General features: G+C 83.8%; 1 protein-coding gene across 1 annotated transcript; it reads left to right on the plus strand.

Annotated features, from left to right (window-relative positions):
- Positions 1 to 220: 220 nt before the first annotated feature.
- Positions 221 to 16,096, plus strand: LOC108635242 (fibroin heavy chain-like; the record flags this gene model as incomplete). Its single annotated transcript, XM_018045480.1, has 6 exons — positions 221 to 1,170; positions 1,338 to 4,628; positions 4,914 to 8,156; positions 8,249 to 8,842; positions 8,949 to 14,641; positions 14,746 to 16,096. Coding segments are annotated over 6 exons (15,122 nt in total), but the record flags the coding sequence as incomplete, so codon positions are not given.
- Between the last annotated feature and the right edge of the window lie 391 nt (positions 16,097 to 16,487).

Here is a 16,487-nt window from a genome sequence, read left to right on the forward strand (position 1 = left end):
GCCCGCTCCCACGCGCCCGCGCCCACCCAGCCCCCCACCCGCCCGCGCCCACCCACCCAGCGCCCACCCACCCGAGCCACCGCGCCCACCCACCGCCCCGCCCGCGCCCGCGCCCACCCAGCCGCGCCCGCGCCCGCCCAGCCCCCGCCCCGCGCCAGCCCACCCAGCGCCCGCGCCCGCGCACCGCCCCCACCAGCCGCCCCCGCCCGCGCCCACCCAGCGCGGCGCCGCCCCGCCCACCCAGCCGCCGCCCGCGCGCCCACCCAGCCGCCCACCCGCGCACGCGCCCACCAGCCGCCCACCGCGCACGCGCCCACCCACGCGCCCACGCACTGCGCCCACCACCCGCGCACGCGCCCACCCAGCCCCCCACACCCGCGCACGCGCACGCCCACGCAGCCCCCACGCACGCCCCGTCCACGGCCCACGCCCACGCGCCCCCACCCGCGCGCGCGCCCACCCAGCGCCGAGCCACCCGGGCCCACCCAGCCAGCCGGCCCGCACCACGAACAGACGACAGACGGACAGACCGGGCAGCAAAAAGAACGGGCAACAGGGGGGACAAAGAAACAGGGACGGCAGGGGAGAAACACGCAGGCCAGCCAAAGAAAAAGAAAGACGCAGGGAGAGGGGGCGAGGAAACAGCAAAAGCAGGCACGCAGCACACACAGAACCGGAAGCAGCAAGCGCAAGGCGGGGAAAAGAAAACGCACACGGCCGAGAGCGGGGCCACCGGGCGGCGCAGCCCAACGAGGCCAACGAGAACCCGGAGAAGACAGCAAGCCAACAACCAACCCGGAGGGCAAGAGGAGCGGGCAGGCCGGCCGGCAGGCGAGCCCGCCGGCCCGGCGCAGAGGCCGGCGGGCGGCGGGGCGACCCGGCAGGCCCGCCACCGCGCCGGCCCGGCGGCAGAGAGCCGGGGCGGGCGGGCCGGGCGGCCGGCGGGCCGGGCGGGCGGGGCGACCCGGCAGGGCCCCCGCCACCGCCCCGGCCCGGCGGCAGAGAGCGGGGCGGGCGGCCGGCGGCCCGGCCGGGCGGCGGGGCGACCCGGCAGGGCCCCGCCACCGCCCGGCCCGGCGGCAGAGAGCCGGGGGCGGGCGGGCGGGCGGCCGGCGGCGGGGCGACCCGCAGGGCCCCCGCCACCGCCCCGGCCCGGCGGCAGAGAGCCGGGCGGGCGGGCCGGGCGGCCGGCGGGCCGGGCGGCGGGGCGACCCGGCAGGGCCCCCGCCACCGCGCCGGCCCGGCGGCAGAGAGCCGGGGCGGGCGGGCCGGGCGGCCGGCGGCGGCGGCGGGGCGACCCGGCAGGGCCCCCGCCACCGCCCGGCCCGGCGGCAGAGAGCCGGGCGGCGGCGGCGGCGACCCGCCCCGCCGGGGAAGAAGGGGAGAGCGCAAGGGCCACGCCGACGCCGCGGGCCGGCCGCCCGCGCCCCGCCGGCCGGGACGGGACAGAGGGACGGGACACGCGCGCGGGACGCGCGCGGCGGCGGCGACGGGCGCGCGCCGCCGGCCCCCCGGCCCGCCGCGGCCCCCCGGGCGAGGGGACCGCGGGGCCGCCCGGCGACGGCCCCGGACGCCCGGCCGCGCCACGCCGCGCCCCCCGGCCCCCGGCCCAGCCGCGGGCGAGGACCCGCGGCGGGGGAAGCGGAGGAAGGGGCGCGGCACCCCGAGGCCGGGAGGCGCCGCCAGGGGCGCCGGCCCCCCGCCGCGCCGCGCCGCCCACGGCGGCCCCCGCCCGCGCCGCGGAGGACGGCGGGCCCCCCCGCCCCCGACCGGGGCCCGGGGGCCGAGGACACGCCGCCGCCCGCCCGCGGAGAGCGGAGCCCCCGCGGAGGGAAGAGAGAGAGACGAGCGAGCGACAAACCCGGGGGGCGAGGGCGGACGGGCAAGAGAGCGCAGCGAGGGAGCGGCGCGGCGACGGACGAAACCCCGACCCAGAAGCAGGGCGGCGACGAAGGGGGAGCACCAGGGGCCCCACGAACGGGCGGGGCGGGACGGGCGAGGGGGCGGCCGCCGGGCGGCCGCGCCCCGGGGCCCGGGACGGAGGGCGCGCCGCACCGGACCCCGGGCCCGACGCGCGGCGGGGGCGCGCCGCGCCGCGGCCCCCGCGGGGGGGGAACGCGGGCGACGGCCCGCCGGCGGGGACGGCGGGGGACCGGCGAGCCGAGGCCGACCGAGGCGCCCGCGGCGCGGCCGGAGCGGGCCGCCGGGGCGGGAGGCGGACGGAGAGGCGGGCAGGCAGAAGCCCACAGAGGGGAGCGGCGCCCCAGGGGCGCCGCAGCCAAGCACAGACACCAAAGGGCGGAACCGGCGGGGGCCGCGCGGACGGAGCAGGAGGACCAGGGCAACAACACAGCAGCAGGAGGGGAAAACGAACCGGGCGCACGACGGGCGAAACCCAGCGCACGGGCCCGAGGAGGGGGGGGAACAAGCCAACGCGGGGGGAAGGCGGCGGCACAAGGAGAGGAAGAGCCGACAGCGAAGGAGCAAAAAGCGACGGCGCGAGGAACGCGGGGCCGCCACAAGCCAGGGAGCCCGGGGGAACGGGGCGGACACCGCCGGCGGAAAACCCAAAGGGCAGAAGGAGCGGGAGGCCCCGCGGGCACGGGCGGGAGGCGGACGGAAAAGCCAAGAGCAAGCGAGCGGGGCCCGGCGGCGCCACGGGAGGGGGCGGGCCGCCCGGAGCGCGCCGGAGGACACCGGCGGGACCGGGGACAGGGGGACCGCCCCAGGCAAACGCCCCACCGGGCACGGGCCCCGGAGCGGGGCGCGCCCGGCCGGCGCGCGGCCGGGCGCGGGGCGCCAGAAGCGAGAGCCCCGCGGGGCGCGCCCCCCCGCCGCACCGGGGCAGGGAAAAAACGAGCAGAGGAGGGGAGGGCACCGGCGGCCCGCAAGGCCGGCGGACCCCGCCCCGCCCCCGCGCGGGAAACGGGGGGGGCGCCGGGGGCCGCCCACGGAGGCGACACCGCGCAGGGCGCGGCACCGGGCCAGACGAGAGGCAAGCGCAACAGGGGCGGCGGGCCCCGCGGAGGCCGCCAAGCCCGGGCCCGGGGCGGGGGGGCGCGGGAGAGGAGGGAGGGACAGGGGGAAGCGCGGGCAGCCAGGCAGGCGCGGCACGAAGGAGAGGACGAGGCAGGGGGCGACCGGAAGAGAGGCAGAGGGACGCCCGCCGGGGACCCGCGCGGCAGGGAAGGGCGGCACGGGGACAGGCAGAGCACGGGGCAGAAAGCACAGCGCGGCAACACCCGCCGCGGGCCGGCGCGAGGCGGGGGGGAAGGAAACAGGCGGAGGCCCCGGGGCCGCCACCAGGGCGAAGGCGGCGGCGAGGCGCCGGCCGAGGCGAGGCGCCGCGCGGAACCGCGGCCCCGGGCGGCGCACCCGGCGGGGGGGACCGACGCGCCGCCGCCGCGGGCCGCGAGGGCGGCGGGGGGGGGGGGGCGGGGGAGGGAGGGACGCGCCGCGCGCCCGCCGACGGCGGGGCGGCGCGGCGGGGGGAGGGCCCCCGGCGCCCGCGCGCGCCGCCGCCGCCGACGGCCGGCGGACGCGCCCGGCCCCGGCCCCGGCCCGCCCCCCGGGCCCGCGCGCGCGGCCGGGGGGCGCGCCGGCGCCCGCCGGGCGCCCCGGGGGCGGCCGCGACGCCCGCCGCAGCGGGGGCGAGCCACGGGAAGGGCCCGGCGCGCGGCCAGAGGCGCCGCCGCCGCCGGCCCCCCCGGGGGCCCGGGCCCCCGCGGGGGGACCGCCCCCGCCGCCGGGGCCCCGGCGGGGCGCCCGGCCCCGGCGCCCCCGCCGCGGCCCGCCGCGCCCCCCCCCACCACGCCCGCCCCGCGCCCCCCGCGGAGGAGGGGGGGGGAGGCGGGAAGGGGGGGACGGGAGGAGAGCGGGAGGCGGGGCGGGAGGGAGCCCGCAGCGGGGGGGGGCGGGGGCGGGCCCGCGGGGGCCGGCCCGGGCGGGGGAGGGGGCGGCGGCGCCGCGGCCAGCCGCGGCGCGCGCCCAGCCCCGCGGCGCGCCCCAGCCCGACCGACCCAGCCCGGAGAGCCAAGCCGGAGCCCGAAGGGACGGAGCCGGCGGGCCGACGGCCCGGACCGACAGGGGCCAACAGGCCAGAGGCGGGGCACCGGGGAGACCGGCGGCGGAGAGGGGACGGCCCGGCGCGAGAGGACACCCGCGCCCCCGGAGGGGCAAGGGCCAGCGAGAGCGCACCGGACGCCGCCGGAACCGCGACGCGGGCCAAGGCGCGGGCCCCGCGCGCGGGGCGAACCCAGGCCAGGGCGCCCGGCCCGGCACAAAGAAAAGAGAACGCGCCCCGGGGCGCCCGCCGGCGGCGCCGGGAGCGGGCGCGGGACCGCACGGGACGCCGCGCGGCGCCCGGCGCCGCCACGCCGGAGGCGGGGAGCGGAACCCGACGCCCGGGCGAGCGGCCGAGGGCAACGGAGGCCAGCGCCCGGCCCGGCGGAACGGCGCGCGCCCAGCGCGCAGGACCGACGGACCCAGGGGCAACGGCGGGGCACAGGGAACCCGGCGCCACGGCGGCCGGCAAAGGGCGCGGGGAAGAGGGGCGACGACCACCAAGAGCGGCACCGGCGGCGGCGCCACCCGGGCCCGCGCCCGAGGCGGCAAGGCGCACCGCAGCGGCCCGCCGACGCGGCGCGGCGGAGCGGCCGCGGGGGGGGAGGGGGCCGGGGAGGGGGCGGGAGAGCGGGGGGGGAGGCGGGGGGGAGAGGGGCGACCCGCCCCGCCCCCGGGCGCCCGCCGCCGCCCCCGCCCCCCCCAAACCCCCGGGCGCCCGGCCCGCGCGCGCCGCGCCGACGGCCGGCGACGGCCGGGGAGGGGCCCGACGCGCCAGCGCCAGCCAGGGGCAGGGCGAGGGGAGGCGGCAGGGGAGGGGGACACACGCCGGAGCGGAGGCCGACGGCCAGGGCCACCGGCCGGCGGGCGAGAGCAACCAACACCGGGGCGGGGGGCGGAGGAGCGGCGGCAGCGGGCGCCGGAACCCGGCGGGCGGGGCAGCCCGCAGCGCCAGGGCGGCGGACCAAAAGGGGCCCACGAGGCACGCGCAGGCCACGCCCGGCGCCACGCCAGCGAGCCGGGCGGCGGACCCAGGGAAAGGGGGAGAAGAGGGGGAGAGCGGGGCGGCCCCAAGACCGCGAAGCAGGCGCGGGACCGGAGAAAACGGCGGGGGGGGGCGGCGAGAGCGCCAGCGAGCCGGAGGGAAACGGCGGAGGGAACCAGCGACGAGAGGGGCGAGGAGGCGGCGCCCCGAGACCCAGGGCGGACGACCGAGGGGCACGGCAGGACCGCGACGGACCGCCACCAGAGGGGCCGCGGGCGGCGCCCGGCCCAGGCAGAGGGCACCAGCGGGCGGGGCCGAACACGGGGCGCGCGGGCGCCACCGCCCCGGCGCGGCGGGCGAGACGGGCCGGGGGGGCGCCCGCGGCGGACGGGGAGAGGCCGCGGGAGCCCACCGCGGCCGCCGGCGGAGGGCGGCCGGCACCGGCAGGGCGCCACGGCGGCGGGCGGGCGAGCCCCGGACGCGCGCACGGGGGAGACGCCGGGGGCCGGGGGGCAAGACGGGGCGGGGGGGGGGGCCGACAGCGCCGCGGACCCCGGGCGCGCGCGCGGCGGGCCGGCGGGGCGCCCCGAGACGCGACCCCCCGGGCCCGACGGCGCGACCCGCCCGGGGCGCACGGGGGACAGGCCGCCCCGCCCCGACCCCACCCCGCCCCGCGAAGGGGGGGGGGGAGGCGGGCCGGGGCGGGAGAGCGGGCGCGCCGGGGGAGGGGCGGCCCGGCCCCCGGGAAGAGACCCCGGCGCGCCCCCGCGGGGGACGCCCCCGCGCGGGAGCGGGACCCCCGCGGGGGGGGGGAGCGCCGGGAGGGGGGGAGAGCGCGGCGACGAGGGCGGGCGCCCGCGGCCCCGGGAGGCGGCGAGCGCGGCGGCCGGCGGGGCGGGAACACCCGGGGAGGGCGGGCCCGCCGCCGCCGCGAGACGGCGGCGGGGCCCCCCGAGCCACCGGCCCCGCCGGGCCGGCCCAGCCGGCCCGGAGCCGGGCGCGGCGCACCGCCGCGGGGAAAGGCGCCCGGCGGCGCCGGGCGCCGGCCGGGGGGCGGGCCCCGCCGGCCCCACCCCCGGCCCCGCCCGCCCACCCCCGCGACCCCCCCGCCGCCGCCCGCCGCCCGCCCGGGAGGCGGACGGTGGAGAGCGGGCGAGGGGCGGAGGGAGGGCGGGGGAGGGGGCGGGAGGCACGGGGAGCGGGAAAGAGCCGCCGGGCCGCCGGCACGGCCGGGCCCGCCGCCGGGGGGAAGCCGCCGGGCGGACGGCGCGGACCCCACCCGGGACCGCGGAACGGGGGCACGCCCGCGGGAACGCGCGCGGCAAAGGGCGGCAACGGTCCCGGACGGGACGGGGGACGAGCGGGCGCGGCCGGGAGGGAGCCGGAGAGGGAGGGACCACCCGCGGGGGGCGGCAGGCCCAAGCAACCCGACGCCGGGAAGACCCGGGCCCGGCGCGCCGGGGGCCGCGACCGGCCGCACACCGGCCACGGGCGGGGCCGCGAGCAGAAGGACGGGGGCCCCCCACGAGCGGCGCCGGGGAGGGGGCGGCCGGACGCCCACAGGGCCCGCGCCCCACCGCGGGGCGGGGGAGGCGGCGCGGGGCGCGGCCCGGGGCACGCGCCGGACGGAGGGAAGCCGGGGAGGTGGCGGGGCCGCCGCGGACGAATGAGGCGGAAAGGCAGCGGGGCGCCACGGCGGAGCGGAGGGCGCGGCGCGGAGGGCCCGGAGGGAGGGGGCGAGGGAGCCCGCGAGGAGGGGCCCGAGAAGGGGGAGACGCGGAGGCCCGCGGCCGACCGCCCCGGGCCCCCGCGGCCCCGCGCACACGCGGCACCCCGACGACCGACCGAACCCCCCCCGACGACCCGGCGCCCCGCCGGGAGGAGGAGGCCGGCGGCGGCGGCGGCGGCGGCGGCGGCCGGCGGGGCGGAGAGGGAGGGGCCGAGGCGGGGCGGGGAGCACGAGCCGGCGGCCACGGGACGGACGGGGCGCGGGACGGCGGAGAGCGGGACGCGGGGGAGAGGGGCGGGGCACGCGCGGGCGCCGAAGCCCGAACGGGCGACGGACGCACCGCGCGGCCCCGAGCGCCCCCGGCCCCCGCCACCGCCCCGCCCCCGCGGCGGAAGCTCCGGGGCGCGAACCGCGGCACGGCCGCAGCCCGGGGGGGAGAGCGCGCAGCGGCGGGCAGACGCCGCGGCGGCCCGCGGGGCGCCGCCGAGGCACGCGGCCCCGGGGCGCGGACGCGCACGCGGACCGGCCGCGGGCGCGAACCGCCCGCCCGACGGGGCGAGAGCCGCGGGGGCGGGCCGGGAAGCGGGCACGGGCCGCGGACGCACGGCGGCCGGGGGGAGGCACCGCGGGCGGGGGGAGAGGGGGGCGCCGGCCGGGCGGACCGGAAGACGCGACCCCCACCCCCGCCACCCCGCGGGGCCCCCGCCACCCCGGGGCGCGAGACCGTCCCCGACCCCCGACCCCCCCCCCGACGGCGGCAACACCCAGAGGCCGCGGGCGGCGCGAGGAGGCGCGCCCGGGGGGGGGGAGACCGACCCCAGAAGGCCCGGCGGGCCAGGGGCCTCGGCGCGGCGCGCGGGCCCCGGCCCCGGCGCGCGGGCGGCAAGCGCCCCCGCGGCCACAGAGCCGGCGGGGGGACGCCGGGGCGGCACGGAGGGGGACGGAGGGCCCGGCGGGCCCGCGAGGACAGCCCCCAGCGCGCACCCCGGAGGGCGAGGGAGCGGCAAGCGACGCGCAGACAGGCGGAGCCCCGGGAGGAACCCGGGGCCGCAAGTGCGGGCGAAGTGTCGAGTGAGCAAGGTGGCCGGCAAGGCACAGGAAGGCTGCGCAGCGAGCGGCGGTCGGCAGCGACGCACGAGCCGAGTGAGCCACCGCGAAGAGGCGTACGAGCGGCGGCGAGCGGGCGCGCGGCGGGAGACCCGCCGCGGGCACGGCACACGGCCCGCCGCCGCCGGCTCCCCCCCGGAGGCGGGAGCGCGGCGGCGGGGGGCCGTCCGGCCGGCCGAGGCAGACGGAAAGCAGCACACCGGAGGGGCCGGGAGAGGGCACACGACGGGGCACCCGGCGCCCACGCGCCAGGGGGGGGCGGGCACCCCACAGGCGCCCGGGGGGGCCCGCCCCCCCCGGGGACGCGGGAGGGGCGCGCGCACGCGCCGCACACGGCCACGGCCCACGCGACGACCGCCGGGTAGCCCCCGCCCGACGGCCGCGGCGGCCGGGACCGCGGCGCGCCACGCCGCGCGCCACCCCGGCCCCGCGGGGGACGGCGGAGTCCGGGGGAGACGGGAGGGTGCCGCCCCGACGCCCGCGGGCCCGACCGCCCCGACCCCAAGGCGGACGGGCGACCCCCCCAGGGGGCGAAACCCCGCGCCGGGACGCGCGAGGACCGGGGAAGGGGGAGGCGGGCGAGGGGCACGGCGCGCCCCCGCCCCGACGCGGACCACCGACCGCCGCGGCCCGCCCGCGGCCGCGCGCGCGCGCGCGGGCTCGGCGCGGCCGGCCCGTGACACACGGGGGCCCCCGCCGCGCGCCGGTCGACCGCCGCCCGGAGGGCCCCGCGGGCGCCGGACAGCCGGCCCACCCGTCCCCCCGGGACGGGGCAGAGCCCGTGCCCACCGCCGCGCCCGCACACGCCGCCCGGACGGGCCCGGCTCGCCGGACCGCCCCGGCCGCGCGCCCCAACCACGGGGGGGGGGGGCCCCCGGCCGCGCCCGCGCGCCCGGGCACCCCGCCCCCAACCACCACCACCGAGGGCAGAGGGCAGGGGGCAGGGGCGCCGACGGGAAGCGGGCGCCCAGCGGGCGGGGGGGGGGCGTGCGAGAGGGCGGGAGAACCCGGACGGAGACACACGAGCCGCCGGGAGGCGGGGGGTGGGGGCGGCGGGCGGGACAGGGCCCCGAGGCCCGGAGGGGCGCGGGGAGGCGCCCGGCGACGCGCGACGGGCCCAGAGCGGCGGGACGACCGACGACGACCGGCCGAGGCAGACCGGCCCAGGGCCGGCGGCGCGGGAGGCGACGGGGCGGGGCGAGCGGCCCCGCGACGGGGAAGCCGCCGCCCGGCGCGCCCGCACAGCCCGCGAGACGCGACCGGAGGACCCGCGCCGCGCGGGGGCGCGGGCCGGGGAGAGGCGGGCGGGGCCGGCGCCACGGGCGGGGGGGGGGGGGGAGGCGCACGGGGCGGCCCCCCCCCCACCCCCCGAACCCGCGGGCCCACCGCAGGGACGGGGCGGGGAGGGCCGGGCGGGGAGAGGGACACACGCCGGAGGCGGCGACGCCGCCGCCGCCGGGCGCGAGGCGCGGCGGCGGGGCGCCCCCCCGCCCCCAGACGCGGCGCCCGGCCCCCCGGCCCCCCCAGCCCGCGCCGCACGGGGGGTCGGCGGCGGAAGGCGAGGCGCGCGAGCCGGGCGGCGCCGCGCGCGGCACGCGACCGCCGCGCGGAAGGAGCCGGCCGCAGGGGCACCGACGGAAACCGGGGACGACGGGGACGGCCGCGAGAGAGGCAAGGGCGACCGGCGGCGCAGCGCGCCGCCAGGGCCGGGGGCCGACCCCGGCGGGGCCGAGCCGAGGGCCGCACGAAACCAGCCAAGCGGGAGGAGCGACGGGCGGGGGGACAAAGGGCAGGGACGGAAGCAACGCAAGCGAGGACCCGCACGGACGGGGAAGGCCGCGGGCAGGGGGAAGAAGGGCAAGCCCCGAGCCCAGCACGAAGGGGGGCAACGGGGACCCGCGCCGGCCGGCGGAGGGGAGGCACACGCGGAGCCAGGCAGGGGAGCGCGCGGGCAGCCCCGGACAGCGAAGGGCAGCACAGACCGGGAGGGCGCAAGCGCGGGGGGCGAACGCCACGGGGCCCGCGAAGAAGGGGGGGGACGCCGACCGCGCGGGGGGCGCGGAACGAGGGAGCAGGCCAGAGGCGCGGGCGGGAGCGGAAGGAACCAGACAAAGCGCGCCACCAACGAAGAACGGCCAGGCACCACCACCCACGGAAGCGAGAAAGAGCGAGCAAGCGGGCAAGCCGGCCGGGGCCGGGCCGGGGGAGGGGGCCCGGGGGGAGGCAAAGGAAGCCGCAGGCGCCACGCCGGGGGGGGCCCGGCCGGCAAGGCCGGGAAGGGGCAGCGGGGCAACCAGACGCCCCCCGGAACCCAAAGACGGGGGGGGCCCGGAAGCGGCCCGGCGGGGCAGGGGAAGAACGCCGCCGCAGCGCCAGGCGGCAGCGGGGAGGGGCGGAACGACGACGGGAGCGGAGCGGCGGCGAACCGCCGACGGGCGGGCGGGAGGAAGGAAAACATGCGGGGCAAAGGCGGGCGCGCGGGGCCGGCGGGCGCCGGGCCAAGAAGGGCACCGCGAGCGGCGCAAGACGAAGGCCCCCGGCCGGCCCGCGGAAGCAGGGCCGCAGGGCCGAAAACCAACAAAAGAGAACCGCGGGCCGAGGCCAGGAGCGAGCGGCGGGAGCCAGGCGGCGCGGGCCGGCGGGGAAACACGCGAAGGGGGCAAAGGAAACGCGGCGGGCCCCGCGGGACACGCAGCGAAGAGCAGCGAGGGGCGGCCGAGAGGCAAGGGGCGGGGACGGGCGGGGGCGCGCCGCGCGGCGGACCGCCCGCCCGCGCCCAAGAGCCAACGACGAGCGGGGAACGGCAGCAACGGAAGAGACGCGAGGGGAGCGGGAAGGACCGCGGCGGCGGGCCACCAGACGGGCCCGCCAAGGGAGCCGCGCGGAAGGAGGGAAAGGGGACGCAGGCCAAGGACAGGGCCGCGAAAGAGGCCGGGAGGGGGAGGGGCGGCACGACCGCCCCGGGGCGGGAGGGGGGAAGGGCGCGCCGGCGGCCGGCCGGGGAGGGGGAGCCGGGCGCAGGCGCCCGCGCCGGAAGCGAACCCGGAGGCCCCGGCACCCGGGGGCACCAGGGGAGGCACGGCGACGACCAGCGAAAGGGGAGAGGGCAGACGGGCGAAGGGGGCGGCGCCGCCACGGGGGCGGGCGAGCGGCCCGAGGGGAGCGAGAGGCACCAAAGCCGCCGGCGCCCGCCCCCCGGCCGGGGCCGGGGAGGAGGCGGACCGGGGGGGGGGAGCGGAGAAAGGCACGCAGCCCCCCCGCGAAGGGGGGCAGCGCCCGGCGGCAGGGAGGAGCGCGAGAAGGACCACAGGGAGCCAAGGAGGAGAGGACGCGAGCGACCAAAGGAACCAGAACGGAGGGAAGGAGCCAGGCGCAGGGGCACGGGACCGGGCCGGGCGGACGGAGACAGGCAGGGCGGAAGCGGGGAGACAAGCAGAGGCGACGGGCAGGAGCAACCAGGGAGGGGGAAGCGAGCGCGACGACGAGGAGCCGGGCGGGCCGGGGGGGGGGGGGGGGGGAGAGGCAGACCCCGCGAGGCGAGGGAGCGGAGAGAGGAGGGGGGGGCCGGGAAGGGCGCGCGCCGGGCCGGGAGACCCGACCGCCCCGGCCCGCCCGCGGCGAGGACGCCCGACCGCGCGACCCACCCGCGGGGGCCGCGAGGGCGCGGCGCCGGCGCCGCCACCGCGCGGGAGGCACGAGGGGGGGGGCGGGGGGGGGGGCGGCGGCGGAGGAGGGCGGCGGGCCGCCCGGCGCGCGCCCGCCGCCAGCCCGCCCGGCCGGGCCACACCGGGGACGGCCGACGCGCGCCCGCGGCCGGCCGGCCGGCCACCCGCCCCAGAGCGGGGCGGGGGACGCCGGGCGGCGAGGACGCGGGCGACCGGCCCGCGGCGGGGCAAGACCGGGGACCCGGCCCGCGCGCGGGCGAGCGCACCGGGGCGGGGGCGCCCCCGCGGCCGGCACGCGACGGCGGGCGGCGGCGGGGCGGCGGGCGACACGGGCGACGGAGCGGGGCCGCGGCGGGCCCGGGAAGCGAGCACACACGGGGCACGCGGCCCCGGGGAGCAGCAGACGGCGAGGGGACCGAGGCGGACGGACGGGCGGAGAGGGGCACCGACGGGAGGCGGCCACGCGGGGCCGACACCGCGCAACCGGCGGCGGGGGGGGGGGGCCGCGCGCCACCGCGAGGGGGAACGGCCCCAAAGCGAGCCGGGGGAGGGGACGCGAGGCGGCCGCCGGGGCCCACCGCGGGAGCGCACCGCCACAGGCCCGCCCGGCACAGGGGCGGGCCCGCGGCGCCACCCCGCGACGAAGGACGGGCCGCCCCCACCCCGCGCGGGCGCGCGGCCACCGCCACCGCCACCCCCGGAGCCGCAGCCGGCCCGGGGAGAACACGCGCCCGCCGCACACCGGCGGCCCCCCCCCCACGGCCCCGCACGCGCGCGGGGCGCCCCCGCCCGCCCCCCGCGCGCAGGGCGGGCCGAGGGCACGGCACCGCGCCGCCCGGGGACGCCACCGGCCCGGCAGGGGCCGGGGGACGACACCCACGGGAAGGCGAGGCCGAGGCCGGCGCGGGCCCGGGCAGGGGACGGGAACGCGGGCGGGCGCACGCGCGGGACGAGGAGAGGCGAGGCGAGGCCGGCGGCGGCGGGGAGGGGCCGGCGAGCACGCACGGCGGGGGCCGCGGGACAGGGACGCGGGCGCCGGCCGGGGACCGGAGGAAAAAGACCGGGCCACGCGGCCGGGCCCCAGGAACACCAGCGCGGGAGCCCACCGCCACCCGCACGCGAGGGCGGGCCCGCGACGCCCGGGGCGCCGGCCGGCCCCGGCCAGCCCCGGAGCGGGGCCCGCGACCCGGCCCCGCCGCCAGGGCCGGCGAGCCGGCCACCCGGCGGCCGCCAGCCAGCCGCCACAGAGCCGGCGGCCGGCGGAGGCGGAACCCCGAGGCGCGACAACCCGGGGACGACGCGCGCGAGCGAGGCGGCCCGGACCGGGACCGCACGCCGCCACCGGCGGCGGCGCAGGGGGCGAGGGCGGGCGCGACGGGCGCCCCGCACCAACGGCCGCGGGGCCGGGGAAGCCGAGGCCGACCGGGCGGCGCGCCCCGACACGGCCCCCCCGGCCCCAGGGCGCACCCCACGGGGGCCGGCCGCACGCACACGGCCCCCCACCGGCCGGACGCCCGGCGGGGCCCAGCGGGACCCGCCCCCGACGCGGAGGGGGGAGGCGCGGGCCGCGGGAGGCAACGAGCGGCACGCGGCCCCACCGCGGGGCCGGCGCACCCGACGCCCGCCCCGCCCGCGGAGGGCGGGGGAGGCCGGCGCGGCCCACGGGCGCCGGCAGGCGCCACGGGGGCCACGGCGGCGCGCGGGAGGGGCGGCGGCGGGGGGGGCCGGGACCCCAAGGCGCCCGCGCGGAGCGCGAGAGAAGGCGGGCGCACCGAGGGCGCGCCGGCCCGCCCCCGGACCGGCGCGCCGGCGGCGCACGGAGGCGCGCCACGAGCCGCCGGCCGCAGCCGGGCGGGAGGGGGCGGCGGGACAGGGAAGCGGACCACCACACCAGGAGCGGGGCGCGGGCAGGGCCAGAGCAGAGCCCGCGGCCCGCCCCGGCAAGGCCGCAGCGCCGAGGCCGCCGCGACGAGGGGAACGGGCACGCCGCGCCCGGCCGCCGCGACCCCCCCGAAAGACAGCCACGCGCGGGACACACACGCCACCGGGCGGGGACCCGAGGGGGACGCCGGGGGGAGGAAACGACACCACCGCGCGGCCGCAGGCACCGGAGGGACGACCGGGAGCGCGCCAGGGGCACCACCGAGGGGCACACGAGGCACGCGCGCACACCCGCGGGGGGGCGCGCAGCGCGGCAGCGGCGGCACAGCCCGCCCCGCCACAGGGAGGGCCGCGCGCCGGGCACACGCCGAGGAGGCGAAGCGGGGAGCGAGCGGCCGGGGCAGAAGACCAACGGCCCCCACGGACGCCCCGAGGCAGGGGACGGGAGACCGAAGAGCAGGGCCAGAGGCCACACCCAACCCCGGCCGGCCGCACCCGCCCGGACGGGCAGCGGGGGGGGAAGACAAGCGAGGGGCCCGCGGACAGACCGAGAAGAGCGGACACGGGCACCGGGAACGCCCGGCCCGCGGCCGGCACGGGGGCGGCGCGGCCCGGGAGAACACGACCACACCACAGCGAGCCGGGAGCCGAGGGGGAGCAGGGGGAGGCACGGCGAGGACAGGCACCAGAGGGGCCCGCGGGCAGCCGCGCCGGCAGCCGCCAGCCCCCCCCACCGCGCCGCAGGCGAGAGCGGCCAACGACCCCGAGAGGAGAACACCGGACAGGGGCGCGGAGCCCACAGGGCGGGGGGCGGCCCAGCCGCCACCAGGGGCCCACAGCGGGGGGGAGGGGCGCCGAGGGGAGAAGACCCGCGCCACCGCGCCCCCGCCACCCGCGGGGCGGGGCAGCCAGACGACACCACACAGGAGCCGGCGCACAGGCCCAGGCGGGCGGCGCCAGCGGCGAAGGGCCGAACCGGGCACCAGCGGGCGGCCCAGAAGCCCAGAGCCCCGCGGGCGGCCAGAGACCCACAGGCCGCCGGGGGCAGACACCAAAGGAGACCGGGGCAGCACGGACCGGGGGGCAAAAAAGGCCGAGGAAGGGCGACGAAAGGACAGCAGCCGACAGAGGAGCCCAGCGACGACGCGCAGGGAGGGCCCCCCGGAACCGGGGCCCGGCCACCGGGCCCCAACGCGGCCCCAGAAACACCAGGCCCGAGCGCGCGGGGGGGGGGGGGGGGGGGCAGTCGGGGCGACCGGGAGGGGGGGGAGGAGCGCCGGGGGGCCAAAGCGGGTCGGGCGCGGACACCGAGAGAGGGGGAGCCGGCCGAGGACGCCCGCCCCGCGGCGGCCACGCGGGGAGGGGGACCGGGCCGGCCGAGGCGCCGGACGGGGAGGGGGCGGCGACGGGCCAAAGGAACACAGAAGACGGAACCGGCAGCGAGGCGCGGCCCACGAGACGAGCGGGCCCCGACCAGGGAGCGCGCCCGGGGCCCAGACCGGCCCAGACGGGGCACCCAGGACGGGCCCGAGCCGGGCCCCACCGCCCGACCGGGAGGCAGGGAGGCGGAGAGGGGGGAGCCAAAGGCGCGGCCGACGACCGAGACCCACGAGGGCACGCGGGAGGGCGAGCGCGCCCGCCCGGCCACCCGCGGGGAGCAGGGGCCGGGCCAGCCACGGCCGCCGGACCCGGCAGGACGGGGACAGAGAGAAAGCACGGGGGGCCGCGAGACGCCGCGGGCGACCGGACCCCACGCGGGGACCGCACACGCGCCGCCCCGGGCCACCCGCGGGTGCCCCACCGCCGGAGCGCGACGCGGAAAACACCGCGGGCAGAAAAGGACCGAGGGCCCGGACCCAGGCGCGCCCGCCGGCGACCTGCCAAAGCCACCGGCCGGGCCGGCCCCCACCGCCGGAGCGGGGCCGACGGCGAAGCAAACGCGCCGGAGGGCGGCCCAGGAGGAAGGCCGGACCGCCGAGCCCGAGGCCAGGCGCGCCGGGCAGGGAAGACCCGCGCCCGGCCCACCGCGGCGGCCCGGCCCAGGGAGGGGCCGGGCGGGCCGGTCGCCGCGGCCGCAGGGGCACGGGGAGAGGCGGGGCGACCCGGGCAGGCCGCCCCGCAAGCCGGCGCCGGGGCGCCGCGACGGGCACCCGCCGCAGAAGCCGAGAGAACCAAGCGCCGGCGACAGCAGGACGGTGCCCGAGGCCGCGGCGCCACCGGGGACGGGCGCCGCCAGCGGCGCCGGGGCGGACAGCGCGGCCGCGGGCCCAGAGGCGGAGGCACAAGCCGCCGGAAGGAGGCCGCGCCGAAGCGCCAGAGGGGAGGGACAAGAGACAAGCGGCCGCCAGGGGGCGCCCGACAAGCGACGCGAACGGCCCGAGGACGGGGCGCGGGCGCCGGCGCCGGGGACGCCACCGCGCCGGCGCCCAAACGCCCGAGCGCGGCCCGGAGCCGCCGCCGCCGAGCGACGCGACGCGACGCGACCCCGGCCGCGGAGGAAGGAGAGACGCGGGAAGGAGCGCCGCAGGAGGCGGCCACGAAGGAGACGCACGCCCCCACGCGAGCCCGGGGGGCGGGGGGGACAGGCCACGGAGACGCCGCGGGCGCGGGGGCGCGGGGCGGAGCCGGGGGCGCGGAGAGGGGGCACCAGCGAGCGGCAGCGCAGACGCCCCCGGCCCCCGCCCCGAAAGAACAGAGAGAGAGAGAGAGAGACGAGAGAGGGAGGGAGGGAGGAGGGAGGGAGGGAGGCGGCCGGCAAAGCGAAACCAGGCGAGCGCGGCGCGGAGAACAAAGCAGGACGGGGGAAAGCAGACGCAGACACGCGAGCCCAGGAGCAAGAAAGGAAGAGGAGGAGACACGCGCGGAACCCCCACCAAGAGAAGACGCAACGCAACCGGGGAGAGACCGGGACAAAGGCCGAGACAACAAACCCAAGCACGCCGCCGGGGGGGGGGAAAGGGCACCGATGGCAGGAGCAACAGGGAGGGCAAACGCACGGAACGGGCCACAAACCCAGAAGGGCAGGCAGGCGCGGGGCGGCGGGGGGCGGGGGCGGGCA

The sequence above is a fragment of the Capra hircus genome, unplaced genomic scaffold (assembly GCF_001704415.2).
Source record: "Capra hircus breed San Clemente unplaced genomic scaffold, ASM170441v1, whole genome shotgun sequence".
Classification (NCBI taxonomy): domain Eukaryota; kingdom Metazoa; phylum Chordata; class Mammalia; order Artiodactyla; family Bovidae; genus Capra; species Capra hircus.